This window comes from Cheilinus undulatus, linkage group 6 (genome assembly GCF_018320785.1).
Source record: "Cheilinus undulatus linkage group 6, ASM1832078v1, whole genome shotgun sequence".
NCBI lineage: Eukaryota > Metazoa > Chordata > Actinopteri > Labriformes > Labridae > Cheilinus > Cheilinus undulatus.
In genome coordinates, this window is record NC_054870.1 from 51,215,347 (window position 1) to 51,225,881 (window position 10,535).

The window sequence follows — 10,535 nt, forward strand, 5'->3', positions numbered from 1 at the left end:
TTCAAAGACAAGGATAGAATGTTTAAGAGACTATAAAGGATGACATCATCTTCAAAGGAAAGGATGGAATGTTTCAAAGACTATAAAGGATGACATCATCTTCAAAGGCAAGGATAGAATGTTTAAGAGACTATAAAGTATGACATCATCCTAAAGAAGAGGATAGAACGTTTTAAAAACTTAAAGGGTGAAATCTAAGGGTTAGAGCGATGACACTACTGACACGTTACATGAATAATTCTACTCACATAAAAAAACAACGACACACAAACTCAGCTTGTATTTTAGTGCATGTATATTTGTGTGGTGTATTGTTGTTTGTGTGTTGTTGTTTGTGTGTATTTCTGTGTCATCGTTTGTTGTTGTCATCGTTTGTTGTTGTAGTTGTGTATCTCGGCCCTCCCGGAGAAGGACATCTGCTGAGCTAATCAACAATAATCCTGACAAATCATCTCTGTCGGCGAGCCCGGCCCGCCCTGATAATCACACCGGTAAAGAAGCCATCAAAGGGCGGGGCCGCAGATGTGACTGACAGCCCTGTGGACCAATGGGATTGACCGATGCCCAGCTGTCTGAGGAGAGGACGCAGTGATTCATCTCCAGAGGACAACGTGGACAGAAATGAACGACCACACGGACGCCCTTCACCATCAGAGCAGGAGCAGAGACAGCCTTGTGTTGGAGCGAGTCTACGAGGGTAAACGGCGTTTGTGTTCATGTTAATGATGATTAAATGAAGCGTCTGAGCGTGCTCCTTTAACCTTTCTGGGCTGTGGAACTAAACAAACTAGAGCGGCGTTTCTGCAGCAAGACAGAACATTAGAACAATGCATAACAACACTTCAGCAAAACCAAACCCCAGAAGAACTCAAGAAAAAAAAATCCAGCAAAACCAAGCCAAACATGAAGAACCCAGAAGAAACCAAGTACAAATAAAATGTTCTAACAAACAGATCTTTATATCGCAGAATCAACCGTACAAACCCAGGCAACGCGGAGACCCAAGGACCAACCATATAAGAACATCACTATAGACAGAGAGAACTGAGAGGAACATAAAACCAGAGGAAAACTCTGTCAAAACTCTCAGTTTAAAAGTTTTAAAAGTAGAAAAAATTTACAACAGTGTAAAGTCAATTTTGGACTTCATCTTCTCACAAAATCTAAGTTTTGGTTCAAGCACATTTACGACTTTTAAAGTAAAAATTATCTCTTTTTTTTCTTCTTAATTGATGAGGTTTTACACTTGAAGATTTAGAGATTTCCTTGAAAATGAACTGACTGTCTTTATTTATCTCTATCTTTATTTTTCTTAAACCTAAAACGCTGTTGTAGTGATGGATAGTTCAGAGATAGATCGTTGTCTAGAACACTTGTATGTATGCCCATTATGTTGTGGTTTTATCACAGAAAAATATTAAAATGGATGTTAATTCTTCTATTTCAGTTCTGCAGGCCCTTAGTCTTTCATAGATACCAGTAGGTCCTGAGGAGAAAAGGTTAGAAAACACTGCTTCAGAAGAACCTCCTAGGACCTAAAAGGTGAAAAGGCAGAAAATCAGCTGTTGAGTTCATACCTGCTCACCTACAGTAAATCTGAGAGAGTAGATGTAGAAAAGCAAACGGCCCTGAATGTTGACAGAGCGACAGAGAGGAAAGGTCAAGGTATAAAAAAACAAACTTCCAGAAAATCAATCCAATATAAAGGATTTTAATTCTGAAGGCAGTGACACCGAGAGAGACGATGGAGAGGCAGACATCTTCAAATTGTTCTGTCAATCACTGAGAGCAGAGAAGAGGACAAAAATAAATCATAATCGGGACGCCGCTGCTCATACGGTAACCCCTGAACGCCATCAAACACACCGAATGGCACAAAAAGAAAAAAAACGCTAAGTGGCACAAAACACACCTAAAGAGCACAACACACAGCAGAACGCCATCCAATATCATTACATGGCACAAAACATCCCTGAACATCATTAAACACCCCTGAACGTCACAAACCCCCCTGGACATCACAAAACATCCCTGAGTGACTTCAAACACCCTGAATGGCACTTACCCCCTTAATGACACAAAACCTCCATGGAAGTCACAAACCCCCCACAAATGTCTCAAAACACCCCTGAAATTCACAAAACATCCCTGAAGTCTCAAAACACCCCTTTACTTCACAAAACATCTCTAAACATCCCAAAATACCCCTGAACATCCCAAAACACCCCTGAAATTCACAAAATACCCCTGAACGTCCCAAAACATCCCTGAACATCACAAAACACCCCTGAATGTCCCAAAATACCCCTGAACGTCCCAAAACATCCCTGAACATCACAAAACACCCCTGAACGTCCCAAAACACCCCTGAAATTCACAAAACAACCCTGAACGTCACAAAACACCCCTGAACATCCCAAAACACCCCTGAATGTCACAAAACACCCCTGAATGTCCCAAAACACCCCTGAAATTCACAAAACACCTCTGAAGTTTCAAAACACCCCTTTACTTCACAAAACACCTCTAAACATCCCAAAATACCCCTGAACATCCCAAAACACCCCTGAAATTCACAAAATACCCCTGAACATCCCAAAACATCCCTGAACATCACAAAACACCCCTGAAATTCAAAAAATACCTCTGAACGTACCAAAACACCCCTGAACATCCCAAAACACCCCTGAAATTCACAAAACACCCCTGAACGTCACAAAACACCCCTGAACATCACAAAACACCCCTGAATGTCCCCAAACACCCCTGAACGTCACAAAACACCCCTGAACATCCCAAAACACCCCTGAAATTCACAAAACACCTCTGAACGTCCCCAAAAAAACCAGAATGTCCCAAAACACCCCTGAAATTCACAAAACACCCCTGATGTCCCAAAATACCCCTGAACATCCCCAAACACCCCTAAACATCCCAAATCACCCCTGAATGTCCCCAAACACCCCTGAAATTCATAAAACAGCCCTGATGTCCCAAAATACCCATGAACATCCCTAAATACCCATGAATGTCCCAAAACACCCCTAAAATTCACAAAACACCTCTGAATATCCCAAAACACCCCTGAACATCAAAAAACACCCCTGAATGTCCCAAAACACACATGAAATTCACAAAACACCCCTGAACGTCCCAAAACACCCCTGAAATTCACAAAACACCTCTGAACGTCCCAAAACACCCCTGAACATCACAAAACACCCCTGAACGTCCCAAAACACCCCTGAAATTCACAAAATACCCCTGAACATCCCAAAACACTCCTGAACATCACAAAACACCCCTGAATATCCCAAAACACCCATGAAATGTACAAAACACCGCTGAATGTCCCAAAACACCCCTGAAATTCACATAACACCCCTGGTGTCCCAAAATACCCCTGAATATCCCAAAACACCCCTAAACATCCCAAATCACCCCTGAACGTCCCAAAACACCCCTGAAATTCACAAAACACCTCTGAAGTTTCAAAACACCCCTTTACTTCACAAAACACCTCTAAACATCCCAAAATACCCCTGAACATCCCAAAACACCCCTGAAATTCACAAAATACCCCTGAACATCCCAAAACATCCCTGAACATCACAAAACACCCCTGAAATTCAAAAAATACCTCTGAACGTACCAAAACACCCCTGAACATCCCAAAACACCCCTGAAATTCACAAAACACCCCTGAACGTCACAAAACACCCCTGAACATCACAAAACACCCCTGAATGTCCCCAAACACCCCTGAACGTCACAAAACACCCCTGAACATCCCAAAACACCCCTGAAATTCACAAAACACCTCTGAACGTCCCCAAAAAAACCAGAATGTCCCAAAACACCCCTGAAATTCACAAAACACCCCTGATGTCCCAAAATACCCCTGAACATCCCCAAACACCCCTAAACATCCCAAATCACCCCTGAATGTCCCCAAACACCCCTGAAATTCACAAAACAGCCCTGATGTCCCAAAATACCCATGAACATCCCTAAATACCCATGAATGTCCCAAAACACCCCTAAAATTCACAAAACACCTCTGAATATCCCAAAACACCCCTGAACATCAAAAAACACCCCTGAATGTCCCAAAACACACATGAAATTCACAAAACACCCCTGAACGTCCCAAAACACCCCTGAAATTCACAAAACACCTCTGAACGTCCCAAAACACCCCTGAACATCACAAAACACCCCTGAACGTCCCAAAACACCCCTGAAATTCACAAAATACCCCTGAACATCCCAAAACACTCCTGAACGTCACAAAACACCCCTGAATATCCCAAAACACCCATGAAATGTACAAAACACCTCTGAATGTCCCAAAACACCCCTGAAATTCACATAACACCCCTGGTGTCCCAAAATACCCCTGAATATCCCAAAACACCCCTAAACATCCCAAATCACCCCTGAACGTCCAAAAACACCCCTGAATATCCCAAAACACCCTGCACATCCCAAAACACCCCTGAACGTCCCAAAACACCCTGCACATCCCAAAACACCCCTGAACGTCCCTAAACACCCCTGAAATTCACAAAACACCCTTGAGTGACAATGAAACACTCCACCAGCAATGTGAAAATTACGCAGAGATATCAGGTCTGCACAGACCTCTAGGTTTTGTGATCATTCAGACAGATCACAGCAGGTCTTTTCAAACACTAAACACAGAACCATACAGAGCAGAATCCACCATCTTCTTTCAGTTTATATGATAAAGGAATGACACACCAGCGCTCCACAAACACATCCCTACTGTAAATACACTTCAGTGACACCCCAGCAGACTCACCGACAGGCATGTCCTCGTAGATGAGCAGGTAGGTAGAGAAGAAGTAGTTGAGGAAGCGTGGAGGCTGGTTGGAGCCTGTGATGGAGACAGAGAGGAGAAAAACCATCATTCATGTTAGATTTAGACTTGCGATTTATTTCTGTTTTCCCCATGTTTTATTATGTTTCAGCCTGATGCTACAGTCCATTAAATTCATTTTTATTCACATTAATCTTCACTCAGTGCCCCATCATGACAAAGTAAGAACACAATTTTAGACATTTTCATACTTTAGAGTCTTTAGAACAACACTGTAAATGTATCTCAGGTTCCTCCGTGTCTCTGATCTTTGCTGAGATGTTTCTACACCTTGATTGAAGTCCACCTTTGCCTTTCCAAATCATGTCAAATCAGTTCCCATTTGAATCTTTAAACTTTATCAATATGTACCTTTTTAACTCTCATTTTATCCAATAATTCCTTTTAATAATCCAAACTTTTCCATACTCCATGCTGCTGATTCTAATGCTCTTTTATTGATCTAACGTGATTTACTTTAATTGCTTCTGTATTTTAAAACTTGATATCATAAAGAAACTGCAGCTCAGTTTTTTTAAAGCATAAATAACCGTTGGTTCTGGTGTCTGCAGATGTTTTAGAGATATTCATTCAGAGAAATAGATGCATTAAACTCTAATAGCCTCACTGTTTGTGCTCTGCAGCAGCGTGAAGATATATCAGACAGTCTGGGATTATTTATGATTAAACTCAGCTGAAGAATTTATTTATTTTTTGGTCCAAAAATCTGAATTTTATTCCTCATTTTCATTATTTTCGATTGAGCCAGTCACTAGAATAGGTAGGACTGTTTTAAACCATGTAGTTTAGAAAGTGTGGAATATTTAGACAGCTTTAAAGGTGCAGTCTGCTATTTCTGTACCTGATCAGGAGGCGACGCCGGCCCACATGATCCAGCTCAGAGAGGCTAATGTTAGCTGCTGGTTAAACGTGAATATTTGACTTCAAACATTCGTCCTCATGAAATCCTAAAATGGGTCAGCGTCTGTTTGTCTGAGTAAAGTGTCTCCGTCTTTAAGAAGCTGATTGTTCTTTTTAATCCGGATTAAATGCGTCCAAACTTCTTTAATCTGCTGGTTTGGACGCCTTAATGTCACCAATAAAAAGGCGGTGCGCTAACATCAATAAGAGCATTAAGATGATAGGATTAAGACCAGACCGTGGGAACAAACACATTTTTAACTAAATAAACTTTAAATCTGGAGGATAAAAACAACTTCAGCTGGAGAATTCTGCCGACATGTTCCAAGCATGAGTGTTTTTAATCACCGTGATCCTGAATGACCCCGCATCGAAGCGCCCGTTTATGACGGAGCATCCACTCTTCAATGGATCAACCGTGTTTGTCAGCATTTCAGGGTGAAGAGGCCGAGTCATGGGCGCCGTTTCCAGGAGATCAGAGCACAAAGCTGCAGCTCTGTGATCGTCTGATCAGAGAGGAAGAGGACGGCGTTTGAAGACGGATGGATCTTTGATAGCCGGAGCTGTGAGGTCAGCCTTGGACCGGACCGACAGGACGAGGATAGTCGTCTTTGAGCCAGCGAGGTTTTCAGAGGCTACCAAAGACGCGGCGCCCCTTTCACATGGAGAGGAGGTGATTAGGACTGAGGTTAACGAGCTCCTCTCCTCACCTGTAGCCTCGTTAAGGTGATCAGAGTCAGACTCTGATGGAGGAACACAGAAATAACCGCCGCCTTGATCATCGATTAATCTGCTGATCACAGAGACGAGGACGGAGGTCAGAGAGTCAGAAACTCTGAGTTTTTATTACCCTGACAACTTTTAGAGACTTTCACCCACATTTATCAAAAATATCTACCCTTTCTCCTCCTTTAATTTACACTGAAGAAATCATCTTTATCAGTGAGCACCAGCTTCCTACATCCAGGCTGTTTGATGTACCTGTGCAGTTTAGTCAGTGTTCTCTCGCTCTCAAAGTAGCTCCTAGTCCATCCATCCATTTATAATCTATAACAGACTATAAAAGACTGGAGCTGATCCCAGCTATCATTTGTAGAGAGTGGGTACACCCTGGTCACCACTCAGTCACAGAGCTAATGAGTACAGAAAGCCAGCCACACTCACAGTCACATCTACGGGCAATTTAGTCCCCAATTAACCTAACAAGCATGTTGTTGGAATGTGGCAGGAAGCTAAAGTACCTGGAGAGGACGTGAACTCCTCACAGAAAAGCCCGGTCTGAGGGAGAATCAAACCAGGAACTTTCTGACATATATAATAATTAAATTCAATGTTTTCTGTAAAGATGACACACACATTATTTCACCTTTATCACATCTGCATACTTTTTTTTTTTGCTTTGTTTTGCCTCCAGCCAACGCCATGTAGCCACTCCTGACAAAGGCTGTAAAAGAATCTGTTTAGATCGAGCAGCAGAGATTGGTTTTGACCCTGTATAAACCTGCTCTGAAGTCCTTCTCTTAAAGATCTTCTGGTGGCTGTCTCTTTAAAAGACCCCCCTCACTTCTCTGGGTTAGCTTCCAGGAGTAGAGCTGTATACTTTGATGGCATTGAGTGGAAACAGAATTCTGTTAGAAAAAGAAATAAAAACATTCTGAGATCAAAGCCATGCTCTGAGATTAAAGGCAGAATTCTGAAATTAAAACCAGAATTCTTAGATTAAAGCCAGAATTTGAGATTGAAGCCATAATTCTGAGATTAAAGCCAGAATTAGCTGAAAAAGTGGGTGGCACTGGCAAGGAACAAAACCCTCTGTCCTCACCAGTGACAACATCTTTTAAAAAGTTGCCAACTATGGCATTGAATTTCACATACAATTAGGGAGAAATGCCCAAAACATCCCCCAGTTTAAGCAACATTCCATCCTTGCCTATGAAGATGATGTTATCCTTTATTGTCTATGAAGCATTCCATCCTTGCCTTTGAAGATGATGTTATCCTGTATTGTCTATGAAACATTCTATCCTTGCCTTTGAAGATGATGTCATCCTTTAAAATCAAGTAAACATTCTATCCTTTCCTGTGAAGATGTCATCTTTCAAAGTCTATTAACCATTCGAACCTTGCCTTTGAAGATGATGTCATCCTTTATTGTATATGAAACATTCCATTCTTGCCTTTGAAGATGATGTTATCCTTAATCGTCTATGAAAAAATCCTCACCTTTGGAGATGATATTATCCTTTATTGTCTATGAAACATTCCATCTTCGCCTTTGAACATGATGTTATCCTTTATTGTCTATGAAACATTCCATTCTTGCCTTTGAAGATGATGTTATCCGTTATTGTCTATGAAACATTCCATTTATGCCTTTGAAGATAATGTTATCCTTTACTGTCTATGAAACATTCCATCCTTGCCTTTGAAGATGATGTCATCCTTTATTGTCTATGAAACATTCCATCCTTGCCTTGGAAGACAATAATGAATAAGTGAGTTAACAGACCACTTCTCCAGTTCCTTCCTGATCACTCTTGTTTTTCTGTTGTTTTATTATCGTGTTTCTTTGCTCTATTTCTCTATTTTTGTTCCTCTCTCTGCCTGTTTCTGTCTTCTTGATTTCCTTTCCTCTCCTTTCCTTTTCCTTCTTTTCTCTATCTCTTGTCCATCCTGTATAATCTTTCTCAGCTCAGCTCAGCTCGGCCACAGAGCGTCTTAAACTTGCTGAGCATGTCTCGTGGTTAGCGTGTGGCGTTGACAGCGGGAGACTCAGCAGTCCTCGTCGGAGCCGCGGCAGAGAGCGGCATTATTAAGTGAATGTCACAACCTCTCTCCATCAAACACGGCGACTTTATCAAAGCTGCTTTCTTTATCTCTGACACCGCTCAGCCTCTCACCTCAGACCAGTTTACCTTCTAACTTCACCTCTTTTCTCTCAAAGGCTGAAAGCACAGGAGGCCGGCGTTTATCCAACACCGCCAGAATTAGAAAACGGGAGCCAAATTTAGCAAAGATTTTAACCAACCACTTAATGAAAATATTTAGTTTATTCCATCTTTATTTGGTTTGATGAAGGACAAGAGTTGTGCATAAGTAGGGGCATGGCTGACATGAAAACAAGTCACCTTATTTTCTGTCAGGCCAGGATGGAATGTTTAATAGACTGGTAAAAATTTCCCCCAAACTTCCTTGTAATTTCCAGAACATTTTCAAATGAATTCCCTAAAATTTCAAAGCAAATTTCTCTTAAATTATCTTCAAAAATTTAAAATAGTTCCCCCAAATTCCACTGAAATGAAACAAACTTCCATGACTATACTTGAAAATTCCCTTGGACAACTTGCACCCCTTAATTCCAAAACAAATTTCCCAAAGATTACAAACAAGTTTCCCGTATTTCAATACAAATTAATAAAAATTTCAAAGAAAATTCCTCCCCACAAATGTCCCAAAAAATTCTCAATATAAATTTCTCAAATTTCAGAGAAAATACTTAAAAGTAATAAAGCAAATCCCCCCAAAAATTCAAACTGAATTTACAAAATTCTTAGATACATTTCCCACATTTTTACAAAAATTAAAAAAAAAAGTCCACAGCAATTTTCCCCAGAAAGCTCAGATGAAATTATCCAAAATATACAAACATCCCCTAAATTTCCATTTAAATTTTCATGCATTTTTTTTTTTTATAAAATCCTAAGAAATTCCCTTAAATGTCCATTAAAATTCCTGAATTTTTCTAAGCCAATTATTCTAACATTTCAAGCAAATAACAAACATTTCAGTGGACATTTATCTTTAAATTAAAATAGCAGAAATTCTGACAATGTTGTAGGAAACTAGAATTGTGTTCTCATATGTACACTCTAGGACTTAAGGGGTTGATGGATGACACAATCTTCAAAGGCAGAGAATGGAATGTTTGTGAAGCCGGGGATGTTGGGGGCTATTTCCCTCCATTTTTGCCAACAAAGGACAGTAAATATAAGGGAGAGATTGTTAGTCTGTCCGAGGTCTTATTCTCTAAACTCTAATAGCTATGTACTTTTCACTCTGGTTGTTTTTTCCTTTTAAATTCTGAAATATAAGAATATTAATGCCACTGTTACTCCTGATAACCCGCGTCTTTACTTAAATGAGATACGATCACTGTTATAAGGCTGTGAGGCCACAAGGACACATTTTAATATAGACAAAGGATCCAGCAAACAAACATCTTTTTAATTATTCAGCTTTAAATTCACACTGTTGCACATTTTCATAAAAATAGCAGCACAGTTAAACCTCCTCTGCAGAGAAGCACGAGCATTCATTAATTAATTTAAATGTATGCAGAGCTCCAGGAATTTAAAGTTGATGTTTACATACTGATTCGCCCCAAAAAAGAACTTTTAATTTTTACTATTTAAAAAAAAAAAGACTCACCTTCACAGAGTGGGGGGAGGACGAGGAGGGGAAGGAGGAGCTTGGCCAGTATCATCCTGCCGCCTGAACCCACACGCCACGACATCACCTACACCTAAGACACAGACGCAGACATGAAACGAGATCAGTCACACTATCTTAAGGTGCTTTAACACCAACATGGCACAGGTTCAACATGTCAGTAACCTCTGGGGTTGAATAGAGGACTCAGTGCTGAGGTGTAAAAACTGCTGTACTGTGTTCAAATGTTCACAGCAGAGATTAACAGAAATAAACATGTAAACAGCCTGGTTAAAAAAAAACA

At 40.5% G+C, this 10,535-nt stretch overlaps 1 protein-coding gene across 1 annotated transcript in view; it reads right to left on the minus strand.

Annotated features, from left to right (window-relative positions):
• cdh23 (cadherin-related 23) overlaps positions 1 to 10,316 on the minus strand; it is a 311,828-nt gene extending 301,512 nt beyond the window's left edge. Inside the window, exons 1-2 of the mRNA XM_041789179.1 lie at positions 10,232 to 10,316; positions 4,826 to 4,900 (exon numbers count right to left, since the gene is read on the minus strand). Coding sequence (XP_041645113.1) covers positions 4,826 to 4,900; positions 10,232 to 10,316 — 160 coding nt within the window. The remainder of the gene's footprint in view (positions 1 to 4,825; positions 4,901 to 10,231) is intronic.
• Positions 10,317 to 10,535: the final 219 nt, after the last annotated feature.